Below are 19028 nucleotides of genomic sequence, written 5' to 3' on the forward strand. Positions count from 1 at the left end.
TCCATATTTTTGGTAACACTTGTTTTGTAAACTTGTCTATTTTTCTAATAACTTATTTAGAAAATAATTTTGCATAGATATCTGAAAAGTAAAACTCTTGTTAGTTAATGCTATCATTAGTAAATAGGGATATTGATTATTTGATGTTTCCAAAATAATTTTCTGAACATGGTAAAAGTTTTAAGTATTAGCTGAGTGAATACTGATTGAATTAATTTAATCAAGACATTAATTTGTGTATTTTTATTGAAATAATCTGCACAGTTGATTTCATTTGAATTTTATTCAGCATAAAATACTACAGTAATATTGAAGTGTTATTAGGTTAAAAGTAAATATACCATTACGTTATTATCATGAAGGCTCTGGATCTAAAACCTAGTGTATTCCAGAAAAAGCAAAAGGCTAAATATGGATTTGATCAGTGTTCTTAATTAGTACTAGTGTCTAAGTAGACTAGATCAAAGCGCATTATAGCCCTCATAGTCTCCTCCCACAAACCACACACACAGATGCTAATTTCACCACAAAATTTGGAGGAAGGGCAGTCTAGAGTGGACATGAATCTCCAGAGCAGGGAGGATGAGAGTAGGAGAAAACAGGAAAGATACCGTTTGCAAACGATACCCACAGTGCAATGATGGGTCACTTGCCACAGTCCAGCATCAAGGCAGGAGATGCAGACAGTCTCTGGATGATAGAATCGCATAGGCCTTCTACCAGTGAAGGGATGAGAGCAAGGACAGGCCAATTCTGGCTGGGCTTGAAACTTCTAAAACACTGAGGGGCCCTCTTTAAGAAAAAAAGAATATACAATGGTGAATAAAAAACTGCTAGGTCCTTCTAATGGACTTAAGCTTCAGTTAAATCCTCCTCTGGGTAGGGAAATCTCAAGAACTGCCCTTTCAGACTGAAACATAAATCATAATTTTGATTTTTTTACTTCCTCATCCACAATTAAATCATCTATTCATGATGTATAAATTACTTGCAGTTATTTATCAATTATTCTGAACTGGAAGTTCATCATCTATGTAATTGTATAAGTAGTAGTCCTGTTTAGTCTCTAAGTTTGGTGCACAAATAAGATTACATAAATGCAAAAGTTAATATCTCTTGGAAACAACAGAATATTAGTCGTTATTTTACTTTACTATATAGGCAATGACATTCAAAATGCTCTCTTCCTCTGTTACAGAATTCACTACATACTGACATATGATAAATTTATGGATATAATCCTGTCTAATAATAGCTTATATGTTTCTTGAGAAGTCAGATGCCCTGTCCAGATGCTGTGGTTTGCATTGATATCTTGTTTAATAATCACAACTTAATTAAAAAGTTATCTCTATTATGTAAAGGAAGTAAAATGAAGCACGTAGAAATAACTTGTCAGAGGACATGCACGTTGGTAGTGGTGGAGCTTGAGTGTGATTAACGCCACCTGACTGAAAAGTCTCTGCTCATCCTTTTCCTGTCCTGACTGTATCGTGTATGTTGGTTTACCAGGGTACCACACATAGAGTGGACAGTGAATAAGTAACTGTCCCAGATATTTAATATTTATAACTTCTTGTGGTTCTAGATAAAGAAAATATTCATCATGGAATGGGTGAATCAGACATTTAGCTCTGACTTCACCTTGATGGGAATTTTTAGTCACACACCACTCATATCTTTCTGTTCTCTCTGGTCCTGGGCCTCTTCACAGTGGCGCTCTTGGCAAACACTGTCATGGTTCTCCTCATCTACCTGGACACCCGGCTCCACACCCCCATGTACTTCCTCCTCAGCCAGCTCTCCCTCACGGACCTCATGCTCATCTGCACCACTGTACCCAAGATGGCCTGCACCTACCTCTCTGGCAGGAAGTCCATTTCTGTAGCAGGATGTGAAGCCCAGATATTCTTCTATGTGTCCCTATTTGGCGCTGAGGGCTTCTTGTTTGCTGTCATGGCCTATGACCACTATGTTGCCATCTGCTACCCTCTTCAGTACCCTAATCTCATGAACTGGAAAGTCTGTGGACTCATGGCTGCCTCCTCATGGATCCTTGGTGTCTTTGATGGGATTGTTGATGTAGCTGCTACTTTGTCCTTTTTGTATTGTTCCCAAGAAATATCCCAGTTCTTCTGTGAAGTCCCAGCACCCTACGTCTCTCATACACAGATGCTTCCACATTTGAAACACATTTATCTGTTGTGCATTAATGCTCGTCTTCCCTTTGTCACTCATCATCATCTCCTACACACATGTAATTATAACTGTTGTTTGCATGAGTTCTGGGGAGGGTCGGCACAAGGCTTTCACCACCTGTACTTCACACCTTATTGTTGTAGTGATGTATTATGGAGCAGCTATATTCATATATATGAGGCCCACTTCTTATCTTTCCCCAACCCAGGACAAGATGGTGTCAGCCTTCTACACCATTCTCACTGCCAGGCTGAATCCCCTTATATACAGCCTCCAGAACAAAGACTAGGGAGGTACTAGGGAAGGGGAAATCTAGAGAATAAATTGAATAATGGTTTACAGGGATTATTTTTCTCTCATAACTACTCTCTCTTGCACATTTATTTATGAAAAAAAGGCCCCATATAATTTAACAACAAATACACAAACATATATATTTTATATATACATATTAGTATATGTGCGTGTGTGTGCGTGTGTATACAAAACAAACAAGCAACCCTCCCATATATTCCTTACTGATCTCAGGTGTTCCCTGGGGTACATTCTCACTTGCCTCAGAAAGCTAAATAAACCTAACTTTTTTTTTTTAATAAATTTATTCATTTATTTATTTATTTAGGCTGTGTTGGGTCTTCATTTCTGTGCGAGGGCTTTCTCTAGTTGCGGCAAGCGGGGGCCACTCTTCATCGCGGTGCGCTGGCCTCTCACTATCGCGGCTTCTCTTGTCGCGGAGCACAGGCTCCAGACGCGCAGGCTCAGTAGTTGTGGCTCACGGGCCCAGTTGCTCCGCGGCATGTGGGATCTTCCCAGACCAGGGCTCGAACCCGTGTTCCTTGTATTGGCAGGCGGATTCTCAACCACTGCACCACCAGGGAAGCCCTAAATCTAACTTTCTTTAACTATAGGTGTGTTCCTGCTGGCCTTTGCTGGTGGGTTTTTGTATTGGGTGTTATCCAGTAAGAAGAATTATGAAATGACTGACAAAAAATAGAACATATTTGGGACCTGGGTCTAGGCTAAGAGTTCTTCAACTTGACAACAAAAGCACGATTCATAAAAGTAAAAAAAAAAAGAGATAAATTTATGCCCCCTCCTGGCAACCACTCATCTTTTTACTGTCTCCATAGTTTTGCCTTTTCCCAAATGTCATATAGTTTGAATCATAGAGAAGCCTTTTCAGATTGGCTTATTTCACTTAGTAGTGTGCATTTAAGATTCCGCCATGTCTTTTCAGGACTTGATAGCTTATTTCCTTTTAGTGCTGAATAATATTCTATTGTCTGGACACACCACAGTTTGTCATTCCTTTCACCTAATGAAGGACATTTTTGTTGCTCCCAAGTTGTGGCAATTATGAATAAAGCTGCTACAAACATTCATGTGCAGGTTTTTGTGTGAACACAAGTTTTTAATTCATGGCTGCATCATATATTAACACTATTTTAGCTTTGTAAGAAACTGTCAAATTGTCTTCCAAAGTGGTTGCACCATTTTGCATTCCCATCAACAAAGAATGAGAGTTCTTATTGCTCCGCATTCTTGCCAGCATTTGGTGTTGTCAGTGTTTTGAATTTTAGCCATTCTGATAAGTATGAAGTGGTATCTCATTTTTGTTTTAATTTTCAATTCCCTAATGACATATAAGGTGGAGTGTCTTTTCATAAGCTAATTTTCCATCTACAGATCCTTTTTTGGTGAGGTGTTTATTTAGATCTTTGGCCCTTTTAAAACTGGGCTGTTAGGATTTCCCTTTGGTGACATCATCAGCTTCACAACGACATAGAACATCTCTCCTTTCTGTCCCTCTTTTTTTTTCAAACTACTAATGCATTGTAATATTTCAATTAAAAAAAAAATTTTTTTTGGCCATGCTGCACGGTCTATGGGATTTTAGTTCTCCGACCAGGGATCGAACCCAGGATCTTGGCAGTGAAAGCACCGGGTCCTAATCACTGGACTGCCAGGGGCTTCCTGATTTTTTTAATTAATGTTTTTATTTTTCACAGATTGTAGATTCATAGACAATTATAAGAAATAATACAGAGACATCCCAGTTTCTCACAGTGGTAAGTTACATCTTGTAAAACTAGAGTACAGTAATACAACCAGAATGTTGACATTGATACAGTCAAGAAACAGAACATCTTTGAAACCACCAAGATCCCTCATGTGGCCTTAAATCACACCCACCTCCCTACCTCATCCTTACCCATCGAAAACACTAAGCTGTTCTCTATTTGTATAATTTTGTAATTTTAAGAATGCCATTTATGTGGAATTATACAGTTGTTTGTAACCTTTTGGGATTGGCTTTTTTCACCTAGAGAGGTTCTTTCAATATTTTTTATTATTAAGTAGGTTATTTTTCTACTTGTGCTCTTAAAATTTATTTTTCTAAAGGCAAGAATGTGGAAGCACTATCAACTTTCATTGTTTATTAACTGGATAATTATAATTTGTTTTTGAGTAAATTGACAGTATCTCCTCATTGCATGCCATTTATTCCTATGTAGTATCATTATGACTATTGAACTTCACTTTTTTAGTCATCAATTTCTACTTTTCTTAAAAACAGATGACCAAAATCTGTGGAGTTGGTTGTCATTGCTGAGAAGTATCACAGGGCTTAATAAGGTAAAACTCACCCCGATGAACTTCTTAGCATTCAAAGACACAGGGTACGTTTTTGAAAAATAACCTAGACTGAAGGAAAAAATCATATCAAGCTTATAGACAGAGATGAAACACAGAGTCAAATTGATTATCTTTTTAGTTGCTCTCATCTCAGGGCTCATTTTGAAATGAGTGCTTGACCTGTGAAGGTGCTGTATTTCCTTACGATGTCTGTAGAGGCGAAGCATCATGTATCCACTAGTCCAGCACATAGAACCCAGGAAGGAGGCATCTCGAAGGACCATGAATGTGAGAAAGAATCACCTAGTTAGGTCATCCATTTCCAAAATGAAGCAAGATTTGACAATGACTCTGGATAGAGACCCATTCCTTAAGACTGTAACTGAGATTATTAAGTTAGAAGATATGAGTAGATTAAGCATCCAGATGAATAAAAAGGAGTAAAAGATGTACAATGGGTTTCTGGCTTTAAATGCTGCCCAGTAAGACCTACCAGGACCCATGGTGATAGCTTGAAGAATGCTTAAAAGACTTGTCAAACAGATGGAAAGGCCATGTGACACTCTGTGTAGGTAAGTATTTGTCTTACGTATATCATCCATGAGAGTTCTGAAGCCCAAAGCTGCTCCTGCCTCAGGGATACCTGAGTATCCCTGAGTATAGTACAAACTAGTAACATATGAACCAAGGATAAGTGGGTTATTATGAGGCATATGGGCCTCTGTTTGATACTCAACAGTGAAAATATGAGCACAGCACACAAAGAGAATGGCATTCCCGAAGACACCAAGTCCAGTTTGAAAGAGAAAAGCAATTCCCAGGATGCCATCCATTGAAATCATTCTGACATTTCATGGACTGCAGAATTTTCAGGATGAACTTCTGTAACCTGTTTTTAAAAATTCCTCATTTTAGTAATTATTACCTGTGACCTCAAGAGGCATTTAACTGGTGGAGAGTAAAGGGAGATGGAAGTATACAAAGAAGTACTGTGTGGGCATTAGAAGAAAAATAGTAAGTATGGGAAAAAGAGAAAGAGATACAAACTATGTGTATAAGAAGAAAGTGAAAAGGAAAGCATCCACAGAAGAAGGAGGAAAAGTGGGGAACTCAGGAGAAACAGTAAAAGGAAAATGACAAAAAGGAAAGTTGTGGAGGGGAGGTTACCATTGAAAAACATATCAATAAGGGAAATTAAAACCCATCAAAATATAGTGGGAAAGGAAGAAAGGAAAGAAAAAGTGCGAGTACTGGAGACGGGGGTGAGAGAACCAGCCACTTGGCATGCTCTTCCTTTTTCCTGCAGTCATGACCCTCAGGGATTTTCTGCTCCTTCTTCTGCCACCAGGTTACTGGTAAAAGCATAGTGATTTATTTAGGAGGATAAATAAAGTGCTGTTTTGTGAGCAGTAAATTTAAGGCAGTGCACTTACAGTTTTCGGGCTCTGCATTTGAAGCAACAAATTTCCCACATCTGAACATCTTCTTACTGAATGAACTGGTATGCAGAAAGCTTGAAAATTTAAATATGTGTGGATCTATTACTTTAGATTGAGAAAGAAACACACACACACACACACACACACACACACACACAGTCTCACATTCTGATAATGCATATGCTGTCTATACATATGCTCATTACCATTTCTGTAAGTGCTTTGCCCCTTATCAAAGCAAATATGAATTTAAAATTATTCCACCTCTAGCCTGCAATACAATGAAAATGCTCTGCATGCATACTTCCTGTGCGTGCATGTGTGGGTATGGTTGTATGAAGAATGGGGGTGTAGATGGTCACGCGTTTCTTTAAAGAGCAGCAACAAATCAATTATTGAGCCCTCACAGGGGTGATAACGCATATCTTCATGCATTGTTACTCTGGTTCTTCTTTTAATACCATCTTCTCTGTCCTTTACTCCCTGTCCTGTACTAATGTGATAATTTCAAAGTACAACTCCTGGGCATATTTCAGGTACTTCAATCAGCTCTCTCTGGATACCACATTATTTAAGAGACAAAATATGCAGAGATATGCTGCCAGGATTACACAATTTATTTCCATGGAAAGCTGTATTTTCATTTCTTGGAACTAGTGTTGAGGATTTACTTTGGTTAGAATCATCACTTACATTTTGTTGTGGACCTATATTGTGACACTCTTGGAATGAAGAGTATTGCTAAGTATTGCTCAGTCCCAGTAAAGAATACTGGTTAATCTCTAAGAGGATGGATTAGAAGTGTGTGTGTGTCTGTGTGGGGTTTTTTTGTTTTTTGTTTGTTTTGGCTGCGTTAGGCCTTCATTGCTGCATGCAGGCTTTCTCTAGTTGCGGCGAGCCGGGGCTACTCTACTGCGGTGCGTGAGCTTCTCACTGCGATAGCTTCTCTTGTTGTGGCGCCCGGGCTCTAGGCTCGCGGGCTTCAGTAGCTGTGGCACACAGGCTCAGTAGTTGTGGCTCGAGGGCTCTAGAGCACAGGCTCTTTAGTTGTGGCGCACAGGCTTAGTTGCTCCACGTCATGTGGAATCTTCCCGGACCGGGGCTCGAATCCATGTCCCTGCATTGGCAGGAGGATTCTTAACCACTGCGCCACCAGGGAAGTCCTGTCTATGTGTTTTAAAAACATACTTTTTAAGAGTTTGAAAATATGTTTAGGTATTTATATAAATTTAGAATAAATATGTAAATTGTTCTCAAGTTGTTTTAAATCAGCAAAATTCTTTATCAAGAATGACAAGAAGGGCTTCCCTGGTGGCGCAGTGGTTGAGAGTCTGCCTGCCAATGCGGGGGACATGGGTTCGAGCCCTGGTCTGGGAGGATCCCACATGCCGCGGAGCAGCTGAGCCCGTGAGCCACAACTACTGAGCCTGCGTGTCTGGAGCCTGTGCTCCGCAACAACAGAGGCCACGATAGTGAGAGGCCCGCACACCGCGATGAGGAGTGGTCCCCCCTCGCCGCAACTAAAGAAAGCCCTCGCACAGAAACGAAGACCCAACACAGCCATAAATAAGTAAATAAATAAATTTATAACAAAAAGAGAAAAAAGAAAAAAAAAAAAGAAAAAAAATGTTTAAAAAAAAAAGAATGACAAGAAGAAAATTCACCAAAATGTTATTAATGGGTGATCATATTCTTTGTTCAAGTATGAGTGCTGTTTTTTTCTATTCATTCATTCATTCATTCATTCACTTCGCATTTGACAAATTTAAGAACAAGCATTGGTTTTTCCATTGAGAAATAAGTAAAGCTGAAATTTAAAAAATAAATGTAAAAGATAGTTTAAAAAGGGAAATTGGTAGTAGCCTGCTAGGAAATTACAAGTGTGATTTTGAGGATATTTAAAAATTTTGAGTCATTTTTTCAAATATAAATCTCACATTTTCCCACTCACTAGGGAGGTAGCCTCCCACTTAATCTTTTAAGATCTTCCAAAGAGTAATATGTGTTTACTGTCCAATTCTTGATTCACTTTGTATGATACTGATATATCAAGTAAAAAAAGAAGATAAGAAAAGACTTATATGTTTAAGACAAACAGGAAAAAAATCCCACCGAAGTCATCAGAACTGTAATGAGACTATAGGAAAATTGAATAATAAATATTCAATAATAAACAACACTATGAGGTGAGTATAATGATTATTTCAATGTTATAGAAGAAGAAACTGAGATACAGTGAGGTTAATATATTGCCTAAATTCATAAAACTAGTAGATGACAGAATCAGGATGTAAACCCTGGCAGTCTGTCTGCAGATACATGCTGTTAATACCTACTCATACGTGTGATCTTACATATTTAAAGACTCATTCCCAGCAGATCCTAATAGAGTAAGGCATTATTGGACAGCACTAAAATAGTACCAAATGGAATAAAAAACTTTTGCAGTCGCACTCAAGGAAACTTAGTCTCCTTTTCAGCCATCAAGCTTATAATATATGAGGATTATATTCAAGTTTTCATTCTCACTCGAGCTCTGATACTTCCTGACTCACTTGCCTCCAATGCTCAAATAGCACTTTCTATTCTTGACCCACCATTATTACTGCTTTAATTAATTTTTATTTTTGGCCTCTTTTTTTCAAATCCTAAATTTTCATTTTACTCACCCAGGAGAGTGAAGGCTCTTATTTGCTGTGAATCTTGGCTCTGGGTTTAGTTTGTATTTGTCGTATAAGGTGCAATTATACCTTTTGAACTCGCTGAGTACATGTGTCTGCTGCAACCTCCTCACACAATTGTCATGAGCTCAACTGTGAGATTCAGAGGTAAGATTTCTCTGGAGAGGCTCCCGTCCATGGAAAATAAGAATTATAATTGTACTAGCTAACATACACTTAACAACAGTGATTAGGATGCTGTCAAAAGACAAGGAATTGCACCCAATGTAGCTGCCTTGTTGGTTAGACTTGAGTGAAATTTTTCTTCTTTTTAATTTGTGTACTTGTCAAAAATTTCATGAATGCACAATATGTTTTATGATGCAAAAGTTACATGTAGATTATTGTTACATGGTCAAGGTTATGGAAGTGAGAAACATTGTCTCTACTTGGGAAATCTCTGGTTAAAATTAAAACAGAAGTTAAATGGTCCACATGTTTTCCAGGTTTCCAAGGTAGGTGAAACCCCGGTTTCTATTTCTATCAGTTCATAGTTTCTGAGTTAAAAAATGGTTTACATGAATGCAACCTCTATATAAGATTTTAGAAATTGGATTTCTCCCCAAAACTAAATATACGCTGTAAAGAAAAAAATTAGGAAAGCAAGGACCATATAGACCATATAGAGCCCCTTAATTCTTCAGAATAGTGTCACAGTGTCAATGACATAGGAATACAATAGGTTATTTAGCTGTTATCATCTGATTAGAGTAGGTTGATTCAAGAGTTTTGTTGTACATTTTTTAGGAATCAAACTTACTATGAAATGTTATGAATATATCTTTAAATTGTTATGCTAGTGATTTTATTCAAAAGAATCCTAAACTTTGTTGGATCATAAAAGTTTTTTAATGTTAAATACTATCTAATAGTACTCCAATAGTATTGACTCAATCTACACAATCTTACCAATAGGTTAAAATGTCCATCCCTCCACTGCCTCTCTATAACAACAGTGAATATAAACAGTCACTTTTTACATTTTTGTCAAGTTGGTGATCAACTAGCTATTTTAAATTATACTTCATAAATCAGAAGGGAGAGAAGCCCATATTTTTATATGTTTACATGAAATTTGTTTTCCTAAAAAATTGGGAGATTGCTTCTTCATAAGTGCCGCATAGTTTCTTTGGGGATGTTTTTTATTGATTGAAGGACCTCCTGTCAGATTATTAATATTTCACTTTTGTTATATATTTGCAGATATTTCCTCTAATTAATTATTTGTCCTGCCTCCTCTTTTATGGATCCTTTGACTCTATAGAAATTCTAAATTGTCACGTAGTCAAGTCAGACAATTTATAATGGCTTCTGGGTTTGGGAAAGTCCTTAGATTAATTTACCCAACAACAAGTTTATAATATTCTTAATATATTTCTTTATTAGTATCTTAAAGTTATATTATATTTAAGCCATGACTTACTTTGAGATATAGTGTAGGATGTAATATATGGATCTAACTTTGTTTTCTTCCAAAAGACAGTAATTTGCCTCAAAACCACTAATCCAAAATTTCTCTATATCTTCTTTTTTTAAAAAAAAATTGAAATATATATGACAAAAGTATAGAACACTTCATGGCTTGCATGTCATCCTTGCTTAGGGGTATGCTAATCTTCTCTGTATCCTTCTAATTTAAGTGTATGTGCTTCCCAAGCAAGCACCAAGATTTCTCCAAACCTATGCCATATTTTATGTTAAACACCATTTGTTTATATTTTTTCTGAATTGTGACCTCTATTCTATTAACCTATCATAATTATGTTTTTCATCAAAGCTATACTTGAACATATTCAAAAATACAAATAGTTCCAAACGCTTTGTTTCATTCAGTCTTTCAACATAGTATCACGTCGGCTGTAAGAATTTTTGTAGGTGCTTTTTATCCAGTTGAGGAAGTTCACAGCTATTTCTAGTTTGCTGAGAATTTTGTTTGTTTGTTTTTGATCATGAATGAGTGTTGAATTTTGTCAGATGTTTTTTTTCTACATCAATTGATATAATCATGTGATTTTTCTTTAGCCAGTTGTGATATAACTGACTACTTTTTGATTATTGAAACTGTCCGTAAATTTCTGAAAAAAATTCCACCTGACAGTGGTATATAATTCTCTTAATTTATCTGGGGTTTGATTTGCTAACAAATTGTTGAGGATGTTTGAATGTTTGTTCATGTGGGTGTGAATTTTCTTTTTTTACTGTGTTTGTGTACTCTTGGGAATAGGGTAATATTAACCTCCTAAAATGGGTTAGAAAGTGATCTCTCCTTTTTTATTTTCTTGAAGACTTTGTGTAAAATAGGTGCTATTCTCATTTAAAGTTAGGAGTAATTAATAATTGTGGTAAAATTGAACAATATGCAAAGTTTTATAAAAGCTCAAAATTTAATCAAAGAGAAGCAATAAGGCAAACCTAGCTAAATATATTCCTTAATGATGTCAATTTTGTATTATTTGAATTACAACTTGAGGACTTTCATGAAAAATGAGCATTTTTTATTGGAACAAAATACATACATAATAGAACAAAGCACAATACCCAATATCTTCTTTAATACTAAGAATTATGGTCTCCTCTTACTGTGGAATGCTTGAATGTAGAATTACCGTTCCTTAACCTTGAAAGTGTTAAATATGTTTTTGTTGACAAAACAAATAAGTAAATGATAGAGAAATAGAACATGCCAGGAGGGCTGTCAGTATCTAATCAATCAATTGTCAGTTTTTGTTACAAGAGGAGCGAAGTCAGTTGGGATGGACTATATTTTGATGGAGGAAGTCGGGGTACAAATATTGATCCCAAATCAGAGGAAGGCAAAAATGTAAATGTCTTGAAAGAAAGTCATGGAAAAACTAACAGATAAATGTATTACTTTACAATTGTTCCAGAGGCAAATGATTAATAGAATACAGATACCATTATCTTACACATGCACTTAAGGTCAAAGTTCCTTCCTGAATCTTTCGGGCCTTGATTGTTTTCAGCTTGAAATAATCTGCATAGTCTAAAATAATCAAGATATCAAAGTTGGACAAATATATCATAGAAACAAAAGTATAGAACTTTATATTATATATAATTTTTAAAATCCTAAATAAATTAACTAGCAAATTCACTGTAGTAATATCCACATATTTCCAATGTCATAATTGAATGGGTTTATCTCATAAAGAGGAGAATACCAATAAATACATTAGCCTGTATTATCAAATTCAATGGAAAAAAACACAATCATCACAATACTTGCAAAAAAAAGTTCAACTAAATTTAACACTCTATAATGATAGAAACCTTTAGCAATCCAATAAAAAAAATACCTCTTAATCTTATGAGGGGCATCCAGGAAGATCTTACTGAAAACCTCAAAATTAATTGTGAAACATTTTAAATATTCTAATTAAAATCAGGAATAAGCAAAGACACTCACTATTACCACTACTATTCATACATTGTCCTAGAAATCCTGGTGATTCAAAGAGATAAAAAATTAAAATTAAAAATTAAAATAATTTAAAAGAATGACATAAAATTGACATCATTTGCAGGTTGTATGATTTCAAGATTAAAAATCTCCAGAAAGTCAGTTTTGTTGTTGGATTTGAGCATAATACTGTACATGAAAGTAAATAGCATTCTGATACACCATATAAAGATGCCACACATATAAAAGACAGTGCGCTGAAATAGATACACAAGTGGGTAATGAACTTATAAAAGATGTTCAACCTCACTACTAAGACAACAGTCAGTTATATAGAGCTGTGGAGAAAAGGAAATCCTATACGCTGTTGGTGGGAATGTAAATTGGTGCAGCCAATTACAATGCAGTATGGCGGTTCCTCAAAAACCTAAAAATAGAACTACCACATGAAAAGAGCTCTCACCAGACACCAAATCTGCCCATGCCTTGACCTTTGACTTCCCAGCCTCCAGAACTGTGAGAAATAAACTTCTGCTGCTATAAAAAAAAAAAAAAAAAAAAAAGAACTACCACATGATCCAGAAATTCCACTTCTGGATATATATCTGAAGAAAATGAAAACACTAATTCGAAAAGGTATATGCACCCCAATGTTCACAGCAGCATTATTCACAATAGCTAAGATATGGAAGCAACCTAAGTGTCCATCAGCAGACAAATGAATAAAGAAAATGTGGTATATATATATATGTATATATATTTATATATATATATATATATATACACACACACACACACACACATATACACACACACACAATGGAATACTAGTCAGCCATAAAAAAGAATGAAATTTGGCCATTTCCAACAACATGGAGGGACCTGAAGGATATTACACTTAGTGAAATAAGTTAGAGAGAAAGACAAACACTATATGCAATCAGTTCTATGTGGAATCTAAAAAATTAAACAAACTAGTGAATATAACAAAAAAGAAACAGACTCACAGATATAGAGAACAAACTGGTAGTGCTTACCAGTGGGGAGGGGCAAGATAAGGGTAGGGGCTTAACAGTACAAACTACTATGTATAAAATAGATAAGCCAGAAGGATATATTGTACAGCACAGGGAATACAGCCAATATTTTATAATAACTATAAATGGAATATAATATACAAAGATTTTGAATCACTTTCACTATATTGTACACATGAAACTAATATTGCAAATTGTTATACCTCAATAAAAACTAAATAGAATATAGGATAATGCTACTGTAGTAACTGCCAAAACTCTGGAATATAAGTGGTTCCACCATAACATAATCTTCAATTACAGAAATGCTCAGTGCATCAGTGAAGTCAAAAACTAAGCAAGAGAGCGAGAGAGAGAGGGAATAAAGAAAAAAAATTTTTTTCCTCTGGCAAAATAAGTAACATTCGTTATAGGACAAGCTTTTTGGTAAATAAAAAATATCCATGACTTACTTGCTGGTTAGACTATTTATTTAAAATGAACTAATAACAAAATGAATTAGACAAGTGTGGTATTTAACTTATTACATAAGTCATAATATAAGCACTTCAACAAGACACTTGGTTTTAAAAATAAGGAAAAGCATATAATGCAGTTTATTTACTATTTAGTTCGATAAACAGAAGTGTATCTGTTTATTAACATAATTTTTCAGTTTTCAAGAACTTTAATTGATTTATGCTTAAAACCAAGATGAATATACAGTGAATGCAAAATATACCAATTAACTGAATGTGTACCCAGAGTCCATCAACTCTGATGGCTGTAAATAACTTAGGAAAATGGTCTGTATATTTGTTGCTAAATCATGTGTTTGTTTTTCATAAATGAATGTGCAAGAGAGAGAGTAGTTATGAGAGAAAAGAAGTCCTTGTAAACCATTATTCAATTTATTCTCTAGATTTCCCCTTCCTTAGTACCTTTGGCCACATCTTTGTTCCAGAGGCTATATATAAGGGGATTCAGCATGGGAGTGAGAATGGTGTAGAAGGTTGACACCATCCTGTCCTGGGTTGGGGAATGCTTAGAAGTGGGCCTCATATACATGAACGTAGCTGCTTCATAATATATCCCCACAACAATAAGGCGTGAAGTACAGGTGGTGAAAGCCTTGTGCCGACCATCCCCAGAACTCATGCGGCCCACACGTTATAATTACACGTGTATAGGAGATAATGATGAGTGACAAAGGGAAGAGGAGCGTTAATACACAACAGCTAAAAATAGGTGTTTCAAATGTGGTATCTGTGCATGAGAGACGTAGGAGTGCCGGGACATCACAGAAGAACAGGGATATTTCTCGGGGGCTGCAACAGGAGAAGGACAAAGTAGCAACTACATCAACAATCCCATCAGAGACACCAAGGATCCATGAGGAGGCAACCATGAGTCCACAGACTTTCCAGTTCATGAGATTAGGGTACTGAAGAGGGTAGCAGATGGCAACATAGTGGTCATAGGCCATGACAGCAAACAAGAAGCCCTCAGCGCCAAATAGGAACACATAGAAGAATATCTGGGCTTCACATCCTGCTACAGAAATGGACTTCCTGCCAGAGAGGTAGTTGCAGGCCATCTTGGGTACAGTGGTGCAGATGAGCATGAGGTCCATGAGGGAGCGCTGGCTGAGGAGGAAGTACATGGGGGTGTGGAGCCGGGTGTCCAGGTAGATGAGGAGAACCATGACAGTGTTTGCCAAGAGCGCCACTGTGAAGAGGCCCAGGACCAGAGAGAACAGAAAGATATGAGTGGCGTGTGACTAAAAATTCCCATCAAGGTGAAGTCAGAGCTAAATGTCTGATTCACCCATTCCATGATGAATATTTTCTTTATCTAGAACCACAAGAAGTTATAAATGTTAAATATCTGGGACAGTTACTTATTCACTGTCCACTCTATGTGTGGTACCCTGGTAAACCAACATACACGATACGGTCAGGACTGGAAAAGGATGAGCAGAGACTTTGCAGTCAGGTGGCGTTAATCACACTCAAGCTCCACCACTACCAACGTGCATGTCCTCTGACAAGTTATTTCTACGTGCTTCATTTTATTTCCTTTACATAGTAGAGATAACTTTTTAATTAAGTTGTGATTATTGAACAAGATATCAGTGCAAACCACAGCATCTGGACAGGGCATCTGACTTCTCAAGAAACATATAAGCTGTTATTAGACAGGATTATATCCATAAATTTATCATATGTCAGTATGTAGTGAATTCTATAACAGAGGATTAGAACATTTTGAATGTCATTGCCTACATAGTAAAGTAAAATAACAAATAATCTGCTATTTCCAAGAAATATTGACATATACATTTACATATTTGCACACCCAACTTAGAGATCAAACCCGACTACTAGTTATAAAAGTATATTAATGATGAACTTCCAGTGCAGAATAATTGGTGAATGATTGCAAGCAATTTATACATCATGAATAGATTTAATTATAGATGAGGAAGTAGAAAACCAAAATTATCATTTATGTTTCAGTAGGAGAAAGGCACTATCTGGGGATTTCTTTTCATATTCACCAAAATGAAGAAACTTTAAGAAGGTATAGGAAAGTACCCAAATTCCATACCCTGTGGTTCTGCTGAATTCCCTAAATCAGCATCTAATATGGGAAAATAAATAAATGTCTTGGTATATCTCTATCAGTGTAAGAGTGAGCTAAGACCAGCTTGTTGTGGTTAGGGAAAATATGGAATTATGCTACAAAAGGTTAGACTAAAAGAAACTGAAGAGACAGCTTTTATGTTGTTGAAACATCAAGGAAGAGGAACCCAGCCAACCTCATGACATGATTTATTTTGTCATTAAAGGAAAGGTGTTCTGTCATGCTACCCACCACTGCCTCAACCTAACCGTGCTTAAAGATTGGACAGGTTTCATGCCTTTACTCCAGAATGCTGTTGAAGCCAGCTTTCACTGGCCCTGGTCTAAATGTCTCTGGCTTCTACAGTATGGCCCCATTCCAAGAAATTTTTCAGGCAAAGAGTTAGCACATTTTAAAATGTCCTTATTCTCAAATCTCTTTATGTTTTGTCATCCCTACCCAGAGGAGGATTGATTTAATTGAAGCTTAAATCCATTACAAGAACCTAGCAGTTCTGTATTCATCATTTTATATTCTTTTTTTCTTAAGGAGGGCTGTCAAAGTTGTATACGTTTTTACTTATGATAGCATTAGCTGACAAGAATTTTACTTCTCACATATTTATACAAAATTATTTTTCTAAATAAATGGTTAGAGAAATAGGGAAGTTTACATAGGAAGAGTGTTGCCAAAAATATAAAGACTTCTTAATCAGTGAGAATACAAATTTCAAATACTTGGTTTTCATTAATCAGGTTATTTCAATTATCTGTAGTATTTTCTACTATTCTCCCATATTATCTGTCTTAAGTTTAATGTTAAAATGTTTGTAATTAAAATAAAATGCCCATGTAAATGTGAAATCCTCAGTCATATCTTGTTCCCTAGAGGCAGTTTTTTTTAAAATTTATTATTTCACTCACTGGTTACAGTCATAATAATATGCTTTTTCCTCTATTTTATAATTCACCATACCTGACATGAAAGTTAAGAATTTATGTATTTTACAACAAATAACAAGTGTTGGTGAAGATGTAGGGGAAATGGAACTCAAGTGCAGGTGGAATGGTACATTGGTACAGCCACTATGAAAAGCAGCGTGGAGGTTCATCAAAAAATTAAAAGCAGCACTGCCATATGAGCCAGCAATTTCACTTCTGGATGTTTACCCAAAGAAAACAAAAACACTGATTCAAAAAGGTATATGCATCCCAACATTCATTGCAGCATTATTTGCAATATCAAAGATGGAAGCAACTGAAATGTCTACCAATAGATAAATGGATAAAGATGTGGTATATATACACAATGGAATATTACTCAGCCATTTAAAAAAATGAAATCTTGCCATTTGCCATCTATTCCTTTACTATTAGGAACGTAGTTAATAATAATTTATTAACTTTATATGGGGACAGGACAGTTACAAGACTTACCATGGTGATCATTTCATACTGTATGCAAATGTCAAATCACTATGGAGTCAACCTGAAACTAACATAATATTGTACCTCAACTATATTTCAATAATTTAAAAAAAGAATTTGTCTTTCAACATCCTTTCATCTCTTTTGACATTTTCTTCATACAGTTTGATAATTATAGTATTTTTCATATCTGTTTCTTCTATTATCTCTCTTTCTACATTTGTAAAACTTTATTAAAACTCTATTTCTATTTTTATTGGATTCATAAGAAATGTGAATACCTAATATCTCTGACTGTGTTACTTCACCATCCCTTCCATAACCAGTATTGTCCCTGTTGACAACATTTACTAGAATATCTTTTCGGGAGATTGTATTATGATTGTCTATCAATTTAAATATTGTTTAACTCCAATGCAACTTTTATAATTTTAGACCATAATTATAATTTTAGGAGCACAAATTCCTCTGCTTTTGTAAAGACAGGACTGATTTTTTACAGACCCGATATTTTACCTTGGTGGGGTAGCTGAATTGTGAAAGCTGGTTACTTAAGTGGAGCCTGAAAATGAGAAAATTAGATGTGAGCATTGTAAGTGGAGTTAACCCTTAAGATGGGACTTGCTGAATACCTAAATGAGGAGAGCTTTATGTAGGGGTGCCAACCCCTATGAGAACTCTTAATGTCCCGAGTCAATTTGATTGTTGTCCTACAGGGCAGTACCCGTTTCATTTGTTTTGCTTCCAGGTATGCACTTGGCTGCCAACTGCTCTGCATGAGGAGCGAGGGTGGGAGAGAATGGTGGTGGGGCTGACTGGAACAGCATTCTTTGAGCAGATCTTCAGCTAATGTCTTTTCACGTGGGACCTTTGTGTTTAACTCACGACTGCATCAATCTCTGGTTTGTTTTGTTCGTCAAATAGCCATGTGTTTTGATCCTTCCATCTATCCCTTGTAATATTTAGTTTGCTGATCATCTCTTCATAATCATTGTCCTTGTTTACTGCTACATGTACTCCTCAGTACTATTGAGCTGGAAACCCTCCCACTACTTTCTAAACACACCTCTAAACAGCACCTATCAAATTGTATTGTTATAATTATTGTATATGTACAGGTACCCAAAGGTATATGCACGTGTATGTTCTCACTTCCATGAGACATCAATACATTGTTGCCAGTGTCCTTACCCATTTCTGTATTCTGTCTTCTCCAAATATTTATAACCATAGTCTTCCTTAATTCTTCAACTGTATATCTCAGTATTCATAAATCGCAACTTTGAATTCTTCACTCCTTTTCTTATTTCCAATGACTCAGTCACACAGTCATACAAATTTGTTATTAAAACTCTCTCACTCATACAAATGCATCTGTTCTTATATTCATAATCCACAACCCTAATCCTTATATGTTGATAGTTACTATACAAGCTAATTAACCTTTATTTCTGAAGACCCTTAAGTTTCCAGCTCATCCTGCACATATATATTTGTGGCCATTAGAAACTTCAGCTTAACATTCAGTGTTCAAGGATGTACTC

The 19028-nt window shown here is 36.0% G+C and overlaps 2 protein-coding genes and 1 non-coding gene across 3 annotated transcripts; 1 reads left to right on the plus strand and 2 right to left on the minus strand.

Moving 5' to 3' along the window:
• The first annotated feature begins 1606 nt into the window (after nucleotides 1-1606).
• On the plus strand, nucleotides 1607-2488 carry LOC137773541 (olfactory receptor 2M2-like). The gene is given in 4 exon segments (XM_068558291.1): nucleotides 1607-1670; nucleotides 1673-2149; nucleotides 2152-2190; nucleotides 2193-2488. Coding segments are annotated over 4 exon segments (876 nt in total).
• Nucleotides 2489-10554: 8066 nt separating this feature from the next.
• LOC137774288 (U6 spliceosomal RNA) lies at nucleotides 10555-10659 on the minus strand. The gene has a single exon (XR_011075817.1). It is a non-coding gene; the product is annotated as a U6 spliceosomal RNA (small nuclear RNA).
• A 3691-nt stretch (nucleotides 10660-14350) lies between these two features.
• LOC137774108 (olfactory receptor 2M2-like) lies at nucleotides 14351-15268 on the minus strand. Its single transcript, XM_068559222.1, is given in 3 exon segments — nucleotides 14351-14599; nucleotides 14601-15202; nucleotides 15205-15268. Coding segments are annotated over 3 exon segments (915 nt in total).
• Nucleotides 15269-19028: the final 3760 nt, after the last annotated feature.

This window comes from Eschrichtius robustus, chromosome 12 (genome assembly GCF_028021215.1).
Source record: "Eschrichtius robustus isolate mEscRob2 chromosome 12, mEscRob2.pri, whole genome shotgun sequence".
Taxonomy (NCBI): Eukaryota; Metazoa; Chordata; class Mammalia; order Artiodactyla; family Eschrichtiidae; genus Eschrichtius; species Eschrichtius robustus.